The following is a 20,945-nucleotide window of genomic DNA, read 5'->3' on the forward strand; positions in this document are numbered from 1 at the left end:
TCCCCACACTCAATCGACATGATGGATGCTCAGTGTACCAGTGCTCTTTGAAGTCGCAGCATGGGGTCTAGCAATATTTATACCTTCTCGAATGCCTAGCCCAATACCTGGAAATTGCTCTTCATTCTTTTTCACTACTAGTGGAATTGAGATTAATGGTCTTATATCATCAAAGAGACAAGAGGTAACAAAATCTGGTGTGGATGTGGAGAAAAGAGAACACTTGTGTGCTCTTGGTAGGATTGTAAATTGGTGCAGTCACTATGGAAAACAGTATGGAAGTTCCTCAGAAAAGTAAAAATAGAACTACCCTATGAGCCAGCAATTCCACTTCTGGAAATATATCTGAGGAAAACAAAAACACTAACTTGAAAAACTATCCACACCCTCATGTTCACAGCAGCCTTATTTATGATAGCCAAGACAGGGAGACAACCTAAATGCTCATTGATGATGCATGGATAAGGATGTTGTGATGCGTACACACACAATGGGGTATTATTCAGCCATAAAAAAAAACCAAGGAAATACTATCATGTTTTGACAACACGGATGGACTGTAAGGCATTATATGAATAAAATTAGTAAGACAGAGAAGGAGAAATATTGCATGAGAGTCCTTATATGTGAAATCTAGAAAATAAAACCAAACAAAAAAATGTGAACTCTTTTGAAAAAAGGTCAGATTTGTGGTTACCAGAGGTGGGGGAGGGTGGGGGAGGGGACATGTGAGGAAGGTGGTAAAAGGCACACACTTCCAGTTGTAAGATAAATAAGTACTAAGAATTCGAAGTGTGGCATGATGGCTGTAGTTAAGACTGCTGTATGGTATATAGGGGAGTTTTTTAGAAGAGTAAATCCTAAGAGTTCTCATCACAAGGTGCACTTTTTCCCTTTTCTTCTTATTGTTTCTATATGATAGATGCTAGCTAACCTTACTGTGGTAGTCTTTTCACAATATATGCAAATCAAACCATTGTGCTGCATGCCTTAAACTTATATAATGATGCATGTTAATTATTTCTCAATAAGACTGGGGTAAAAAAATAAGAGCATTAGCCAGTTTTGAATGCCACTCTGGGATTTTGGTGATGGAAATGATGTGTTTTGTTGCGAGTTGACCCCAATTATTAGGCAGAGATGACAGAGATGCAAAATACCATACCCTAGTAATGGTCTGATACTAAAGAATTACTAATTGAATATAAATTATTTCTCTACTTTCATTGACTAGAGAGGATTTTTAACTCTCAGGGATGTGTTGAAACATCATGTCAAATATAAGGTAAAATGTGAGAAATCCACTTAACATGTTTTTTCAATATAATTATTGTATAAGCCAAACAATAGTGTTGAAATTGCTCACTTTTAATTGAGCCGTATATATTTCTGTAAATACCTAAAACGCACAGTTTTCTAGTTGGATATGAGGTGAACTGTTATAGATCAAGCATATTAGTGTGTAGTTGCCAAGGAAACATTTATTTTTTTAACCTCAAAGCTGAAATTTACCGTAATTGCTAATACATGAGTTAACACTGTATTCTATCATTTCTGATTTATAAACAAATTAAATGCTAGAAGCATTTACCAATGAGTATATTATTACTGAGTTTTCATAGTCTTGGCGATATTCTTTCTGAAAATGTCTCCCAAACCCACTTGTTCACCAAGATATCTGCATGAGCCTCTGTTTTTCACTCTGCCCTAACTGATCTGCCTGGATGACCCACGACCACCCATGGTGAAGCTCCCTTTTCAGGTTTCAGGTTTTATGATTCTGAATCCACTGCCATCTCTTGGCCATGCTGCTGTGAGATGCTAAAAACTGAGAGCTGTTTCACCTCTCAGGCCTCAATTTCCTCTTCTGTAAAATGAGAGGGTGACCCAGGTGCTCTGAAAAATCCCCTCTGGCTTTGGTTCCACCCCGTGAGTCCCACAAGCACAGTCCTTCTGCTGCTTTTACTTCTTCACCGACTTCTCTAAGAGTTCTGCCTCAAGCTTCCCCCACCCCTTCTTCACTCTTCAGATTTAATTGCTTGCTGCCTGCGTTCTCTGCCAGTTTGCTCCCACCTTCCTCACCTCCCTCATTCACTCTGCTTGCCTGCTCCCTTCAGCAGAATAAATCCCTCTTTCCCACCTCCGTTCCCAGCCCCACGCCCAGCCCAGGACTGTTTCCATGCTGTTCTTCAGACCCCAATAGCCACCTCTCTCTCTGTCAAGGAGCCAACCTAACACTCACCTAAACAGACAGAATCCGGACACGGAAGCTTTGAGCCCTGTGCCACCCTGCACACCTTTAGATCTTCATTACAACAAAATAGATGCCATTTGGAATATTCATGTTAATGCAAACATCTAGTGAATCATGGTTTTACAATTTTGCAGTCTACTGCTCCCCCCACCCCACCCGCTTTGATTTGTGCTCATTAAAAAAAAGGGTCTGGAACCCCAGAAAATGTAGGAAGGGGAAGAAAGCAGGTTGCCTGCAGTCTCGCCTCTCAGAGAGGACTGCCGTTTACACGGAGGGTTCAGTGTGCACTGGATGGTGTTCTGGAGGCTGACCTGAGCCTTTCTAAGGCTGCGTTTGGGGGAGATGGCAGAGGTTAACCAACAGGGGAAGTCACACTGGCTCAGGCCATTTCAGGGTCGGAGGCAAAGTATTTGCATGAATCTTAGTACTTTTGAGTTTGATACTTAGATGGGAATTTTATTTTGGGGGGAGGGAGGTCACTGTTAGGGTGAAATTAAATAAAGTTTATGCAGAGCTTCTCACGTGGAATGGAAGATAGTTTTGATCGCAGGAATATCCTGGGTATAGATTACATGTGGTTTCTTTTCCATTTAGAATCCACAAGGAGTTTTTATCACACATAATTTAAATGTAAACTGAAATAGCTGTCTTTTAAAAATAGCTCTTAACTAGATTGTGTTGAGTTATATAATTTGTATATTTTTATAATATACATGTATTGTATATTCTATTTTTCAAATACAAAGTAAACTCTATTAATAAGCTATTTAAAATGAAAATAATGAGAGGAACTAAGAAGGTAAAATGGAGTAAGAGAAGGGAGGGACAAAATATGAAATTGAAATGAACTATATATAAAATCTAGTCACTTAATGTGCACAAAATCAATGGACCAGAGACATGGAAATAAAGAACAAACTGACAGTAACCAGAGGGGAGGGGGGGAGGGGTAATGGGGGAAAGAAGGGGAAGGGCCATCAAGGAACATGGATAATGGACCCACGGACAAAGCCAATGTAGTGGGGTGGGGGAGGACTGAATGTGGGAGGTGGTAGGATGGGGGAGAGTAATGGGAGGGGGAATGGGGACTACTGTAACTGAACAACAATTTTAAAAAAGAGGGAAAAGGGAAAAAATTTAAAAAAGAAAAAGAAAACAAAACTATTTATATTAAAAAATTAGGTATTTATTTTCCTTCAGTGCTTCAGGAAGAATTAATTCTATCAGCTTTTTATTGTGTTATTTTATTACCATATGTGATTGTAATTTATTACCATATGTGATTGTTAATTTATTACCATATGTACCTTATTGTTAGATTAGTAAGTTCATTGAGATCAAATCACCAAGGACAGATGGCAGACGTGCCTCCTCTGAATCCAGTTTGGCTTTCTTTCCAACTTATTTTCCAGCTTAGAGATGAATAATCAATTCTAAAGCGTTTTATAAAAATAGTAGGAATTAGTGTGGCTCTTAAAACACAATGTACTGATTCTTCTGCTCAGAGGGTAGGGGATTGATTTGTTGCAAAGGCGCATCCAATGAATCTTTGGTGTTTATTGTATCAGGAAGGACTCTCACGTCACAGAGCTTTAATTGCTGTGTATTCTTCACTTTTGTGATCACCAGGTTCTCTTATTCAAGTACCTTCTGTTGAGAAGGGGAAACTTAGTAAAGTTCGCCTGGGTTCGTTGTCTTTAAAAAAGGAAGGAGAAAGACAATGCTTCTTATTTACAAAACATTTCTTAATTTGTACAAGGAGTTCAGGAGGGAAGCTGCATCTGCTCAAGGTACTGGTTTTACATGACTATTCCATTTATGTTTCATGCATTTAAGTGGCATTCAGGCTAATGTAATTATGACTTTCCCATGCATAGTGAGCTAGTGTATAGGTGCCAACCTTGACATTTACTTTGTTGTCACATGGCTTTAAAGAAGTAGAAATTAATGTGCGTTACCATTAGGCAGTGCAATTAGGATCATAACCTGAACAAAGTTATTACTAGTTGATGACTACTGAGCTACAAAAATCTTGTCAAATTACTACAGTGCCTATTTTTGTTAATAAAGTTTTATTGAAACACAGCCATGGTCATTTGTTTATATTTTATCTGTGACTTCTCTCATCTGCCTTAATAAAATGGCAGGTTTGAGTAGTTGCAATAGAAATCATATGGTGTGAAAGCCTAACAGATTTCCTATCTGGCCCTTGACAGAAAATATCTGCCTCTCTATACCTTCTGTTATTAGTGCCTGAACATATTGTCCAACACCATGATAGTGGCTTGTTACTGCTTCACTGCTTTGTGGTTGGTGAGTTCAGCCTTTGCTGAGCCACATCCCCTCTCAAGGGCCCCTAAGGTGCCATCTAATCTGTAGACTGACTTGCTAAATTTAATAAACATCAGGAGCGAGAGTGGGTTGGGGAGAATCATGAAGTTAAATGAGTTCAATTGCTTTTATACATGTAAATTTAATTTTGGAATCTATAAAAATTATTTGTGATGCAGAATTACTATGCTTTCTTCTGTGGCAAGGACTGTTTGCAAATCAGAGCTTCCCAACCTTTGCAAGATTCTCAGGCTTCTAATGAAAAATTGGCTTCTTTCCAGACAGGTGGGGTTCTCTCATTAATAGAATGTACCTTGATTGAGGAGCCTGATGCAAGCGATGATGACTGTAAGTTAGAATCCATCACTTAGAATTATACTAGAATTAAAAAGTCCTATGGTTTTTATTTGTCTATAGCTAAGAAGAGCTGCTTAAGGAGGCAGTAGAGATGCTGAGAATAAACTCTCTGAAGTCATTTGTGTATGAAAAATTCTGTTGAACCATCTCACCTGTAAACCTTGTTAGACTGTCAGTGGGAATTCACATTTTACTGAATTTGTCTCATGATAGTGACTTTCAGTGTCAGGCACAGAAAAGAATTAAATTAGAACTTTGTAGATTATGGAAATTAAAAAACAAAATAAAACAAACCATGAAATGAAAGGGAGACCAGGATCATAATCCTGAGTAACCTACTGACCTCAGCTTTCTTATGTGCTTCTGAGCGTAAGCCTCCCCCATGCTGGAGAAGTACCACATTGCTGAAATGGGATTCTAGACTCGAACACTGATCGATCGCACTACTACAGCTATGTGAAAGTAGCTGTTGCTTGCAGTGTTGTATTCACATCTAATCCTTTGGTGTATGTTTTCTGAAGCCAAAGGTTCCGGGCAAGTGTTTGGACACCTGGATTTTAAGATAGCGGTGGAGCCGCAGGACGCTGCCCCTTTCACTGTGGTCTTGTTGGCACCTTCGCGCCAGGAGAAAGCAGCCTGGACAAGCGACATAAGTCAAGTAAGCAAGTGGCTTTTGACATAAGTTTTTGAAAAATTTCATGACATTAATTTTTGAGGAGGATTTTTAGAGTTGATTTATTCTTATTAAAATTACATCTGGTTGCTGTATATTACTACTATGTATTTTGATAGCTGGAATCATTTTTTTCTTTTTTTAAAGATTTTATTTATCTTTAGAGGGCAAGAGAAGGAGAGAGGGAGAGAAATATCAATGGATGGTTGCCTCTCGTGCGTCCCCTGCTAGGAACTGGCCTGCAACCCAGGCATGTGCCCTGACTGGGAATCAAACAGCGATCCTCCAGTTCACAGGCTCGTGCTCAATCCACTGAGCCACACCAGCCAGGGCTGTTTGTTTTGCTTTTTATGGTTAAAATTTACATGAAATGTAGTAATTGCATTTTAGTTCCTGGGCATTTTGTACCATTTTTAAATGCAATCACTGGTGTTGAATGGTGTTAAAATATCCCTGTTAGTAATAAATCCTCCAATGACCCCANACTGGGAATCGAACCGTGATCCTCCAGTTCACAGGCTCGTGCTCAATCCACTGAGCCACACCAGCCAGGGCTGTTTGTTTTGCTTTTTATGGTTAAAATTTACATGAAATGTAGTAATTGCATTTTAGTTCCTGGGCATTTTGTACCATTTTTAAATGTAATCACTGGTGTTGAATGGCGTTAAAATATCCCTATTAGTAATAAATCCTCCAATGACCCCAACGGATTTTTTTTTTTTTTTTGCTTATTTTTTTCTGAGGTAGGACAATGGTGAAAGATACAAAAACAAGGGCTCTAGTGAGAAACCACAAAGGAAGGAATCACACAAAGAGAATATACTATCTGTAGTATGAAGTCCAAAAATGAGGCCCTGTGTTTCATATAGGAAAAAATAGGAAACAAATTTGCTTGTTTTTCCTTGATCAGCAATGTCCAATTAGAGCATTGTTGCATTTATTCAGGATTGGGAAATATGTCAAAATAAGTCATGATTGGGTTTGAAAAATCCAAGCTGTACATTAATTTTGGCTCCATTAACCAATATAGGAGGAAAATGTTTGTGTGAGGAAAATATTAAAAGAAAGTTTGATAATTATCTTCAGAGTTATTACCTCAAGGAAGATGAAGCAAACAGAAGAGGACTATGTTATAGATTCTATTGTCTCTTTTTTTCTGAAGAGCTCTTATTACTTGTGTATAAGATTTAAGTAAAAATCTGAACTATACAATAGTTCTTTAGATATTTAATTTTTTTCTGAGTGACTGAAATCTGTGGGGAAGTAGAAAGAGAATAAATGCCAAAAATAATTATTTTTGTGTGTCAGATAAATTTTTCAGACTTAGTCTCATTTGGCCTTTATAATGGTGTTCTGAAAGTAAACAGTAATATTGGTCCCATTTCACAGGTGAAAAACCTGAGGTTTGTAGGCTAAATGTTTGTCCAAAGTTATATAACTGTATTGAATCAGTGCGCAAACCTAATCCGATGATTAATCCACAAACCTAATCCAGGTCTTTTGTTAGTTCTCTAAACATTCTTTACAGGATTTTTACTTATTTACACCCACAACTACTCCGATGGTGAATAAATAGCTTAGAGTGAAGATACTTCTGTTTTGTCTAACAAAGGAATGAAAATGTGGGATCCCGCATATTTGCATAATTATATCCTTGTGGTGATTTATTAATGCTTTCATTAACTCTATGAAAGCATTAATTCATGGGTGTATGAATTAATACTTTAATTTTTGTTTGTAATGCATCTCTGACCTTATGAAACACCAAATCATTCTCTGATTCTGTGAATGCTGATTGACCAATCACCACATGTTGCCAGGTACCACATAGGTACCAGGGACCTGGTGATGGTCTCTGATTTCAACAGGTGGGCTATTAGGGATAGAAAGGGAAGTAGACAAGTTAGTGCAACAAAATTTTATAAGTGTTGTGAAGCCAAGATAAGTAGGAAGAATGGGGAGAATAGCAGTAGGCCAAGGTGTTTTCCTAGCTGTTTCTAACTTTTACCTTACGTACCTGGGGCTTCTAACATACACAGTTGATAAAAGCTTTAAGTGACCTTCCTTAGAGCGTCTGGTGAGGCATTGTTAGGAGAGAAAGACCCTTGGGGTGCATGAGCGAGTCTAGGCCTGGTCCTTTAAAGACCCAAAATTTTGCCTGCCACAAGCATCCCAGTGTGAGACTGTCTACTTAGACTACATCTTGTGACAGAAGCATACAGCTTCCTCCTGTTTCTCCAGTGTGCTATGGCTAGTGTGTTAAAGAGCATTAGAATATTTTGGAATTGGATTGGAGAAGGACATTAACAGGAAGTTATATCTTTTGGAGGGATGATGATATCATTAAATGAAATTACTATATTCAGTAGAGCCTTGATATTGTGTGGCTTCATCACTTATGATTTCACTGATTCAACAAATTGAGTTATGCCGTGATGCTACATACTAGTCAGTGACAACAACAAGTTCCCTTGCCTGGTGTAGCTTACATTCTAGTGTAGAGAAGATGGAAAATGAACAGTAAATGTAATAAATAAGGACACACTATTTTATGTTGGAGTGTGATCGGGCAGCGTAAGAAGGTGATTGGGCTACTGGAGGTAGGTATGTGTGGATCAGTACAGTTTTTCAAAGGTCATCGTCTTGTTCTGGAGAAGACATCTAAACAACTGTAGCAGGTGATGGAGATAACATGCAGATAAGTGAAGGGAAAGTCGTACCACACAGAGGGAACAGCCATTTCAAAACCCTACAGCAGAAGGACACTGAGTATTTTGGGTACTAGGGTGGAGGTCACTGTGGCTGAAGTAGAACATGAGAGAGGGAAATGAGATAAAGAGGAAGTCATTTAAGGGGAGTTGTTAAGGAAGCAGCAGGATATAGAAGTTCAGTGTTAAGGTCTAGACAGGAGACTCTATGCCATTTAGGTGATATTTCAGGCTATGAAGCTGTTGAGATCACGCAGGGAGCAGCTGTAGACAGAAATGAGAAGAGGCCCATGGCCTGAGTGAGGAGTCAGGGAAGACAGCAAAGAGGACAAAGAAGGAACCACCAGTGCAGCCGGAGGGTAGCTAGGAGGGTATGGTGTCCTGGGAGTCAACTGAAGAAAATGTATCAAGGAGGAGGGAGTGGTCACATGTCGACCGCTACTAACGGCTGATAAGGTGGCCAGTGGTCTGAGATACTTACTGATTTTCCAGGTGTGGTGTTTGAATGGTGAGTGGGAAGGAGGGAGCGCTCCCCTAGTGATTGAGCCAAGCCCGCTGCCCAGCACCCCTCATCTCAGCGGGCTTTGTTCTCTGCTTAAAGCATTTTCATTTTATCGGGGAAGTTATGTGCTCTTTATATACCGACGGAATTTGTCAGCCTCCCAAGTATGTCTCTGGACATATTCATTATTAATAAGTTGCACGTACTGAATGCTTTAAATTGTGCTGTTTAATATTTTATAATATATATGTAAAAATATGGACACAAAAAGGAACTAAAAATTACTCTGAACACCCAGCACACTGAATAAATGTTTATCAAAGTATTTTCCACAGATAACTGTTAGAATTACCTGAGGGTTTTAAAATATGCAGATTCCTGAACCCACAATCCAGACATGCCCAAGTTTTAACAAGCTCCACAGATCACGTTTGTACAATTAAATCAGGGAACCTCTGCCTTGCAGACCAGCGGCTTCTGTCTCTAAATCCTCCACAGCCCTGCCGGAGAGGAGTAATTTTACGGTTTGGCTCTCAGGGTGTGTGAACCATTTTTGCTTTTTACCTCATGTACATCTTTCCATATATCTGTAAGTTCTTCATATTGGTGTCTTCTAATATATATTAGTGTGTATATTCCTATAGTAGGATATATATTTACCTGCACACGTTCTACCACACTAACGTACCACTTTACTAGCTTTTTCTGAATATTAGGCACGTGATATAGGCAGTTTCCTGGTTTTAGCATTCATATATGCTGTGGTGCTCCATATCTTCGTGCCGGAGTTTCTTCCCTTCTGAGCTCCCTGGCTGGTGTAGCTTCGGCACAGCAGGTGAGGCTGGTACAGAGGGTCTGATCACGTCCATGATTTCATAATTCATGACTCGGCGGACCGCCTCTGTGCCTCAGGAAACATGCAGCCCATCCTCACTGCACTCTCAGTGGGGTGTCTGTGCAGCTCTCTTTCAAGTCATATCAAAGTTGAGTTTTGTCACATTTACTGTATTTTCCTATTTGATAGAAAACCAATACTATTTTCTAGTGGTTTTAATACACCTCTGTAATTATCAATGAGATTACCATTTTATACGATTTCTGTTTCTTGTCAGTTCATGCCAGATGGAAATTTATTCATTTTACCTACCCACAGACCAGGGAAATGAACATTTTCTTTCAATTCCTAGTATGAATGTGTTTGCTGTTATTTTGCCTTTTATTTTTCATTCTTTATTTTGCTAAATCTTAATATTTTTATGACTTAATTTGATGCCACCTTGATAAACTACTGTGTTACAGTAATCACGCATAGCTATTATTTAAGATAAAAAGATGGTTCTTGAGTATTGACACAATCCCAGTTTCACATAAAGCAGTCTGTACAGAAATGAAAACTTTTGGCTAAGCCAGGCCTCTGTCTCTGAGGCTGTAATTTTCAGAAGTTACAATTGCTTGAGGGATTAATTACACTGTTAGTTACACCAGTGAGGCCATTATTAACCGTTGGCGCCTCCAACAAAACACGCAAGTGGCTAATGGTCTTGAGCAATAATTCTTCCTTTTTCCATCTATTTATAGGAAAAAATTGAGGCTGGAGATCTGACCGTTCATTTCAATATGGTGCATTAATTTGTGCTTGTCTTACTGCTATGCAATAATGGTGTATGCAACACACTTTTCTGTAATTATGGGTATTAACCAAAATGCAGAATTAAAATTCACCTCTGAGCTTCTTGGTTTGGACAGAAGTGTCAAAGTACAGACCTGTATAGACAAATTTATAGCATGCTGACATGCTCTCTTCCTTAAAATAGCTTTTCTGGAGTCAATAGGGAATTTTCTATTTTAACAAAAAGGTGAATTAAAAGAAAAATAAGTTGTATCTACCCTTTCTTCCTACTATCTAGATATACTAAGAAAGTGAAAAATAGGGTGACATAGTAGACCACTGACCTTTTTGAATGACTATTGCCTGAGGCAGAACCCTCAAAAAACCCTGCTGGCGGGGTCATTCTCAACACTTGACATGGACCAGCTGTGTGGGAATTACCTGGGGCTTTCGTGAATGTACACCAGCCCAGGCCCCACACTAGACACAGTCATCACCACTGAACTGGAACAGCCTTGGCCCAGGACCCACTTCTGTTACCCTAGTAATTTTAAGATTTACTGTCGTTCACATAAAGTCAGTGTTGCCCTTAAAGATATGTGACACCTCGCTTATTGCCATGTTTTTCTTGTACAAGTGACCTGAATTCATTTTCCCAGAGCTCAAACCGTTCTCCCCAATACCACCAAGATACATGCTTGTATGAGAATAAATATTTGCCACTCCTTCCAATATAAATATTCATACACACGTTCATATAAAGGTATCCCCTGCTTTTCTAAAGGTCATATTATATCACTTTGCTTTTACAAAAGTCCTATGTTACTTCTTGATGTTATAGTTTAAGGAGGTGAATTGAAGTGGACTTTAAAATATTCATTTTATTTCCAGAGTTGGGATCCTCTGTACTTGGTCATTGAAGTAATGGCATAAGACATGAGGACACAAATTTGTAAGGAAAAACAAGTATGAAAATGGCTGATACACTAAATAGACTGAATAGTAAAGTGATGTCACTGATCTGAAGATTCTTATAGGCATATTTACTCCTCTTTTGTTATTTTAAAATCCTCACCTGAGATTGATATATTTATTGATGAGAGAGAGAGAAAGAAAGAGAGAGAAACACCCATGTATGTCCCGGCAAGGTATTGAACCCTCAAACTAGGTACGTGCCTTGACCAGGGATGGAACCCACAACTTTTTTGGTTTATGGGATGATGCTCCAAACAACTGAACCACTCAGCCTGGGCCACATATTTACTCTTTCATTTAATGTTGGGGTTTAGGATAAACCAGAGTTCAGGACGTCTGTGAAGTTACTTGCAGTCAGCTTCTTCACATCATTTAATTGCAGTCGTAAAGCACCACATGGCATCCCAGTTACTAGAAGTAATTTCTGATTTTAAATTTGTGAAATTTTTTTACATGTTCTGTTTTCTTCATAGGGAATGTATGTAATTCAAAATAAATCCTTCTCTAACCCAAAGTAATTGCAAAGAGAAATTTTAAATTGATAAAGCATAGATATAAATAAAGAAGGCAGAAAAAATCAGCAAAAGTTCCTGAGTGTTCCTTTCAGGAAGAAAGGAGATAAAGATGAACAGGGTTTCTTATATGCCACAAACAGGAGAAATTACACCGTGCATCCTCATCAAATCAATATGGTGCCAAGAGAAACTTTGCTAGAGAAACTGCTAAAAGGAGGAAATTTGTAGGCAACCCCCCCCCCCCGCCCCGCACCTAAACACCAAACAAAACCAAACAACCAGCTGAGAAGCAGATGTAGAATTTACTAGTGAAAGAGAAGACAAATTTCTTGTAAGGAAGCCACCATTTCTCCTCTGCCTGCCCCTTAGGGCAGAAGTTGAGTGTCGCAGAGGCGGTCACCACCAGAAGGTAATAAACCTTTGAAGGAGCACTGCACCTGCCAGAGAATTGTCACAGTGTGGTACTGTGGTTGGAATCTTTGGGTGAGACATTGTAGGAAACACGTCCTTATGTCTCTCTTCAGGTACCGGCCAGGTGTACAGTTTTGCTGTCTAGACATTAAATATGTTCATCGGTGTATAATGGTTACCTGCCATTGTGTGTGTGTGTGTGTGTGTGTGTGAGAGAGAGAGAGAGAGAGAGAGAGGGAGGGAGAGAGACAGGGAGAGAGAGATGAGAAAGTAAATTGTTTTGTGGCTCAACACAATTCTGAGAATACATGATCTGGCTTGATTTTCATGTGGGTTATAATTGTCTCTTTTTTAATTTCACAGTGTGTGGACAATATACGGTGTAACGGTTTAATGACTATAGTGTTTGAAGAGAATTCCAAAGTTACTGTGCCACATATGATTAAGTAAGTGCTATAATATGTTCCCTTGCATTTTAATCAAGATCAAATTGGTTGAGAATGTACAATCCTGAATAAAATATTGCTTCAATATCATTCTGCTTCATATTCTGAATGTTTCTTGACAGTAATATTCATGATATGTCATTATAAACAAGACTATCAAAATGTTTATTCAGACTTACAGTTTATTGACTCAGAGCATAGAAAAATTGTTTTCGTACTGTTACATATGCCTTCAGTGAGGACAGAAAATCCTATCAAGATTTTCAAGTTCAGTATAAAAAATGGTGACAGCCAGATGTGTCCGAGGTCAGAAGTGGATCAAGGTATAGCAGATACTTTTGGCATCTCCCCAAGGGCATAGATCTTGTTACTCAGGTTTGGTTATAGAAATTCATTTAGATTTTGAAGACAGTGTGAGTCATCTGGCTTTTCCATGGTTCCATCTACCCTCTGTCGAGGTATGGATCTGCCCTAGAGCCTGTTGCCCAGGGCTGCTATCCTGCTGTATGTATTGTTTTGTTAACAAAGCAAATCCTATCATTTAAAGTGATCCTTAAGGACACTATCGTTTAAAACCAGAAGCTATGTCAATAACTATGTGTCACAGCTCACTGTGTTAATGCTTTTGTGTGTATGTACTTTTCTTTTCCGAATTCAGAAATGGTTTTGAGAGTATTTTGGAGCTGACCATTTTGTTTCTTATGCTCATTTTCTTGGTTATTTGCTTTCCAAGTTCTAAGAATAAAATGTATTTTTAAAAGCAGTTCTGTTACATATTTTTAAAACTTTCATGAAACTAAGAAATATTTGTCTGTTATACCTTTTTATGTGGGTTTTTGGTGGTTCTGAGCTGTTTACTCTAAGGCAATAAATAACGTTAACTTTCCTCTTCACAGGTATTAACTATAATCAGCATCGTTCCAATGGTACAACTTTTAAAATATTAATCATTATATGAGGTGAAGGCAGAGTATATCATACTAGTGCCGTAATTACTATAGAAAAAGTATAAAAGGATGATAGTATTTTAGGCCGGGTGAAAAACAAAACAAAACAAAAACCTCAAAACAAAAGTCCCCCACAACTCCTAGATACAGACGACACTGTGGTGATTACCAGAGGGAAGGGGGTGGGGGGAGGGAGGAGAGGGTAGAAGCTGGGTGAGGGAATCTTGACTTTAACAAAAGCATGATAGTGTTTAAATTACTAGTCACATTAAAAAATATCTGGGGTAAGATTATTTAAAAACTCTAGGGCCAAGATTTCTTTAGTGTTTTGTTTTCTAGGTTTTTAGTTTAGTGTAGTTTTTTTTAGAAAACCAGGTTGGTTAAAAATGTGTGATGCAAACATTAAAACCAAGAAAACCAAGTATAAAATATTAAATCAAAAAGTCCAAATTGTGACTTAGTTTTAAAATTCACATGGTCGGGTTAGAGCTTTTGTATTAATTTTCTACCCATCAGATTCTTATTTTAATATTTCATAATACAATATATATTACTTTTATTTGTCTAAAAAAGTATTCTCTTGAAGGTTAGACAGCCATGAAACTCCAAACTGCTTTAGAATAAGAATATGTAAGTTGGGCTTTGCACCCATGTTAAAAGCTAAACCCAAAGTAGTTACATGCACACTATTCATGCATTTTGTTGACTTTAAAAATTAATACAGATAAAAGCTTCAGTTTCATGCCTGACTGATTATGACTGGCACCCAAATGCCTCTTCTGTCCCCAGTGATGGCAGTTTGGCCAGCATCCATGTCCAGTGTCATTTGTGTGACTGCCTCCCTGACGGATCGAGACTTTCCTGCCTTCGGGTACACAGAGGTGATGCTTGAATGAGTAGCACTGTTTGTAAGAACAGAAACCTCTACCTTGAGCTGAGAGAAGTTTCTGTGAGAGTCACACATTTTGATGCTTATCTGTACTATACTAGATATACACTCAAGGCAGAGTTTCATATATTTCTTTCTTCTATTTTTCCCTACCTCACTGAACCTGATTCTCCACAATCAGAGGAAAGAGGATGATTTTGCAATTTCTGTTCCTTATGATAATCTCCTCCGTGGCCTTCTTGTATCCTAAATTCTGTATTCTTGTTTCTTTGTGCATCTTCCTGGCTATATACCATGGGGAAAAAAAGACATTTTGCAGAGTTAAAAAAGTTATCTTGTCTTAATTATGTCTTATTACTGACAGGGCAACACTTTGCAAGCACTCACTTCCTTTTAAATCTTACTACTTATAATGGGTGATACAGGTTTGATGCTTTAAGATTTTAAAGGTTTTTTTAAGTGTTTACCAAAGAGAACTATTCTTATCATAAGAGGCTTAAGTAACACATTATATCTTGGAAGTCCCTTAGGAAATAAAGACCTTGTTCAGTGTAATGAAAGAAAATTAAATAATTCCATAATATTTCATTTTTCTTTACTTAAAATTAAACTGTAATCACAATATTAAAGGACAGTGGTATAATTAGTTTTGCTTTATATTTCATTTTAATAATGTATCTTATTTAACCCAACAGATCTAAAATATTAGTATTTCAACATCTAAACATAAGAAGAGTACTAATGAGATTATTTACATTTTAATTCATTTTATTTCAATTTCATGTTGACTACAGCATATTTTTCCTCCTAGTGTTTTGATTGAAGTAATTAAAGTCAAAAGATGCAAATCTCAAAACCACAATCAAAATGCAAAATTGTGACATCTATTAGGTGAAAATACCCCTTTAAGTGGTGTTTTACATTTTATGTATTAGGTTGAGGCTTGCTTGCTTTTAATAAGAATTGACCTCAACTTCCCTAGAAAATAGAGGTTATTGGTGGGAGATGGTGGAAGAAAAGGTGATAGCTTCAATCAGACATCTTCAAACAGACTGATTCATCAAAGTTTCTAAGGTCTTTTTACAAATGAGAAAATTAAGAACCAGAAAGTACAATTGCTTGAGGGTGATATAGTGAATGGAAAAAAGAGCCATGCAGTTTTCCAGAATCTCAGAGGACATGCTTGTGCATTTTTGACATTGGTAATGATACGAAAACTAGCAGCCCACCCTTAGTCAATTCCTTGGTAGGGGTTAGCAGCTCATTTAAAATGCCCTTTATGCCCCATGTGAAATACTTCTGCCTGCACTTGAGCATACTTTGGGGTGGGAAGTTTCCAAGAACAAGCGAAGAAAAGCTGTTGATTCCTTTTTACCCAAAAGAAAATAAATATATAATTTGAAACCCCTTGAAGAGCTGAAGGGGATAATTATGGGCACTCTCAAAAAGCCAACTAATTCTTAGCAAGCAGTCGCCCCACTGAGCATCACCAGCCCTGTAGCATATCCTTTAATCAGGTGGTGAAATCCAGGGCTTCATTGATCACTGGTTCTGAGATGCTGCAACGAAGGCGAACAAACGATCTCAGTCGGGAATGTGAGGGCTCAGGGCACTCCTGAAGAAGGCGGGCATTTCTCTGAGCCCCACTTGGATTCATCCTCTGCTACTAAGTTTTTCCTCTTGCAAACTTTGCTCCTCCTCTGGCCCCTTTTGCCCTTTTCACAAATGCTCAACGGAGCTGAGAGCTCTGAGCAGGCAAAGGCTCCTGAAGGCTGGAGTGTGAATCCTCTTGCAGTTTGCTCGCCCACCTGGAGAGGCTGCTCTGGCTTCCAGTTTATCCGTCCAGTTGGGCTGAGGAGCAGCCAGACGGAAAGTTCTGTAGAATGAGAAAGAGCAGAGTGGTACAGCAGTCTACAGAAGGGTTTACAGCCTATATTTCACCCTTTCTTTTTAATTAAGGTAAAATTGGTTTATAATATTGTATCAGTTTCAGGTGCACATTATCATTTGATATTTGATAATTCGAAAGTGATCACTACCATAAGTGTATCGCCCATCATCTTACAATTCACTCTCTTTTCCCATTTTACTTTTAAAAAATGAAGACATCTTTATAAACATTTTTAAAGATTTTATTTATTTATTTTTTAGAGAGAGGGGAAGAAAAGAAGAAAGACAGGGAGAGAAACCTCAGTGTGTGGTTGCCTCTATGAGCCCCCACTGGGGATGTGGCCTGCAACCTAGGCATGTGCCCTGACTGAGAATCAAACCTGCAACCTTTTGGTTTGCAGGCTCACTCTCAATCCACTGAGCTATACCAGCCAGGGCAAAATGAAGACATTTTTAACACTGCAGAATATTGAAAACTTAATGAAAACAAAGCATTTTACACAATTTATAGATTAAACTGTACTCATGAAATGGATGGCTTTAAATGCATTGATAAGCCAAAAAGCATGGAATAAATTATGCATTTGACTCAAGATGTTAGAAAAAGGACGACAAAATAACATTAAGGAAAGTATAGGAAGGAAATAATTAAGATAAGAACAGACATTAATAAATTAAAATATAGAAAAACAGTAAAATTGATAAAGAGACAGTTCTGGAGGGAGAAAAACCTAATTATATAATCTATGTAATATCTAATATAACATAATTACAACAACAACAGACATTAGTAAATTAAAATATAGAAAAACAGAATTGTCAAAGAGCCAGTTCCAGAGGGAGAAATACCTTATAATATAATCTGTTAGTCAGTCTGGCCAAGAACAGATGCACCAAAGTAGAAGTGAGAAAAAGAAGGGACCACAGACACAGCAGTGGCATCTGTCCCTGCTCCCTGACCCCTTGTCAGACGTCACTTTTCAAGGGCATTTTTGATATTCTGACTTAAGGGTATAAGGAAAGCCCCTCCTAAATAGGGCTTTGGGGTCATTTTCCTAATTAAACATCATTGAAGTAGAAAGAGAAAGGAAAGGTGGCAGATACTGCTATCCCAAAATGTGCCACTTTGCTATATTGATTATTTTGAGCAGTGGGAACTTGAAAAACAGCGAATGCATGGAGGGGCTTTCTCCAAACTCCCCTTTTCTGCTGAAAGACAGAGCCTCTCAATGAGACTCGATTGTGGTAAATGCCTTCCCAGAGGGTTTCATCAACCTGGGAGGGCTGACCCTTGTCACAGGCGAGGAGACTAGAAGCCGACACCACTCCCAGAAAAACTGCCACACACTATTTCATCTCCCATCTGTTCTTCGAAAGACCCGGTCGTCTGTCCTAAGAATCACTCACTCTTCCTTAAGAGGCTGCCATTCCTCCTCCCCTTTCCTCTCCTTATTAAGATGGTGTTTAATCCTGAATCTAAGCCACCTTGGGGAGTTACTCGTTCCTCCCTGGGTATCTCCCGTGCATTCACGTTAATAAAATTGTTTATTTTTCTCTTGCTAAACTATCCTTTATTACAGGGGTCTCAGGCAAGAACTCAGAAGGGCAGAGGGAAAATTATTTTTCCTCCCCTACAGAAGGAATCTACAAAATGAAATGAATTATTATTACCTTCTCCACAGTCAAGTCTGAGCTTCCTAAATTATACTAGCATCTTTGATGTTTTTCTAGCCCTGCCTTGTTGTATGCAGTATGTCATGTCAACATCTTTCACCAAATGCAATGGGATGTCCCTACACAAGTGTGTATTTAACCCATACATAAACACCCAGGGGCCGAGAGGAAGATGTGTCCTGGGTTTGTTCTCATGTTCCTGCTTTGTGCATAGGTCTGATGCCCGTCTTCATAAGGATGACACTGACATTTGCTTCAGTAAAACGCTCAACTCCTGCAAAGTGCCCCAGATCCGTTATGCCAGTGTGGAGCGCCTCTTGGAGCGGCTGACAGACTTGCGGTTCCTTAGTATCGACTTCCTCAATACCTTTCTGCACACCTACCGTATTTTCACTACAGCAGATATGGTACTGGCGAAGCTTTCTGACATATACAAGAGGCCTTTTACCTCCATCCCTGTCAGGTAGGCCCCGGATTTGACCTCATGAAAGTGTAGTCCTCCTAGTCCCTGGGTCTCCTGCAGATGAGCAGCCCACTCTACAGAGCTGCTCCGAGGGTGTATTGTCTTGCCTTTGAACTTCTCACCAGTAGCGCAGGGTGATAGAGGTTACAGATAGTTCCTGAGGGAAGAAGCTGAAAACCCTGAGGTCTCCAAGTGGCCTCTGCTTGCTTCATGATTATTTGGAACTCCATTATCTGAGGCTTTTCTGTTTTATTTTTTACAGTTGTGCTCTTCAAACTTTAATACGTGTAAGAATCACCCAGGGGTCTTGGGAGATGGCAGGCTCTGATTCAGAGGTCTGTAGTGGAGCCTAAGTTCTGCATTTCTAACAAGCTGCCCAGAGATACCAATGCTACTTGGTCCTTGGACCACAGTGTAGCAGCAAGGATTAGCCTGAAAAGTGTCTCTGTGCCTTTGGCAAGTGCGTGGAATACAGGTAGCACTGAAATAGGAAATCCAGCAACAGAAGTGTGACCTTTTAATGTAGGGAGCATGTTCTTGACTGACATCAGGGGAATCGTTTTCACTTGACTGCAATCTTTGCTCGTATTTTTAGGTCACTGGAATTGTTTTTTGCTACCAGCCAGAACAACAGAGGTGAACATTTGGTGGATGGCAAATCCCCACGCCTGTGTCGCAAATTCTCTTCCCCACCACCCCTAGCTGTGTCCAGAACGTCCTCCCCGGTGAGGGCCAGAAAGCTATCGTTGACTTCTCCCTTGAACTCAAGGGTAGGAGCGTTGGACCTGACCACCGCCCCGGCGTCCAGCAGCCCCACCACCACCCACAGCCCTGCCTCGTCCCCACCGCCGCACCCTGGTAAAGTACCGTTGGATCTTAGCAGAAGCCTTTCCTCTCCAGAGCAAAGCCCAGGATCTGTAGAAGAGCATGTAGATAACCCCCGCGTGGATCTGTGTAACAAGCTAAAACGAAGTATTCAAAGAGGTATTGTTGGCTGCCACACCCCGTGTTTGCCGGCCACCTGCTTCCACACCATTCCTTCGGGACCCCCAGCTCCCTTTCTTTATGACTTCTGTATAGAAAGTAGAATGTAGACAACGGATAGTTAGAACAACAAAAGCCTGTAGTTCCCTTGAGCTTTTGTGGAGAAGAGATCAAAGTTAGCTCTCTTAATGTCTCTTAAGGTCTTCTATAGAAAACGCTACTTGCCATTAGTTGTTTGTGGAAGAATAGTACTTTCTGAATGGTATTACTGGAAGGTTCTTCATGGAATACCGTTAAGGCTGGTTGGGTAAAGAGCGTACCTAGTGGTACTCTGCATAGAGGTAGGTTGTGGGCACCTTCACCCGTGAGCTTGGCCCTCAGAGCCTTCTCCTCCTGCAGCGTCTGCTTTAAGCACCTGTACTGCTTCCAGCCTCCACTGCGAAGGGTGCTCTTGCCTGGAAGTGTTTCGATGGCTTCTTCAGTTTAGTTACCAAGGCAACACTCCACATTGCAAAGGAAATCTAAAGAGAAAAATCAAATCTGAGACAGTGTTTATTGTCCATGGCAGCCAAACTGTTTTTTAAAAGCTGGATTAAATGATTTGTTTTCCTGATTACATTCTCTAATGACTTCCTATCATACATAGATTACAGTACATACTCCCCACCAAGGCCTTCAGACCCTGTGAGAATTGGATGCTATCTCCCTTTCAACCCTGCCCCTGCCATGCTCCTTCATCTGCTAGGCTACAGTCGCATTGATTTCCTTTTTATTTTATATTTATTATTATTTTTAAAATCTTCACCTGAGGATGTATTTACTGGTTTTAGAGAGAAAGGAAAGGAGAGAGAGAGAGAGAAAACACACACACACACATTGATGTGAGAAACATCACACCCTGTACCTACCCTGAATGAAGTTCAAACTCACAGCCTTCTGGTACATGGAATGACGCTCCAACCAACAGAGCCATCTGGCCAGGGGTGATTTCCTTTTTGTGTTTCAGAAACACCTTAACCATTGCTGCCTCAGGGCCTTTGCAGGTGTTCTTCCCTCTGCCTGGACAGTCTTTCCCCCGTGTAAGTTCCATGAGATTAGCAACCTTAACAATCTCGTTCACCTCTGTATTCTCAGTGCCTTGGCCACTGCTTAGCAAGGGAGGCATTTTTGTTCAATCAATGAATCAAGCAAAACTCTCAGCAAACTAACTAATCCAGGTTCCTATGACACCTCACCTTACCTTCCCCAGCTCCGTACAATGTAGCTGGGGGTTGGTGGAGGTTATCCTTGTTGCTTTTATAATCCAGTGTTTCTGTG

At 39.5% G+C, this 20,945-nt stretch overlaps 1 protein-coding gene across 4 annotated transcripts in view; it reads left to right on the top strand.

Annotated features, from left to right (window-relative positions):
• RASGRF2 (Ras protein specific guanine nucleotide releasing factor 2) overlaps positions 1-20,945 on the top strand; it is a 188,293-nt gene that overhangs the window by 87,961 nt on the left and 79,387 nt on the right. For 3 of the 4 annotated variants that reach the window (XM_037032149.1, XM_037032150.1, XM_037032152.1), the window contains exons 10-15: positions 3,884-4,044; positions 4,867-4,933; positions 5,464-5,600; positions 12,699-12,781; positions 18,396-18,644; positions 19,240-19,628. In XM_037032149.1, the coding sequence (XP_036888044.1) occupies positions 3,884-4,044; positions 4,867-4,933; positions 5,464-5,600; positions 12,699-12,781; positions 18,396-18,644; positions 19,240-19,628 (1,086 nt within the window). The remainder of the gene's footprint in view (positions 1-3,883; positions 4,045-4,866; positions 4,934-5,463; positions 5,601-12,698; positions 12,782-18,395; positions 18,645-19,239; positions 19,629-20,945) is intronic. The other variant, XM_037032151.1, reaches the window with a different exon arrangement.

Source organism: Sturnira hondurensis, unplaced genomic scaffold, assembly GCF_014824575.4.
Source record: "Sturnira hondurensis isolate 20B ecotype Veracruz unplaced genomic scaffold, ASM1482457v3 Scaffold0021354, whole genome shotgun sequence".
In the NCBI taxonomy this organism is placed as follows: Eukaryota; Metazoa; Chordata; class Mammalia; order Chiroptera; family Phyllostomidae; genus Sturnira; species Sturnira hondurensis.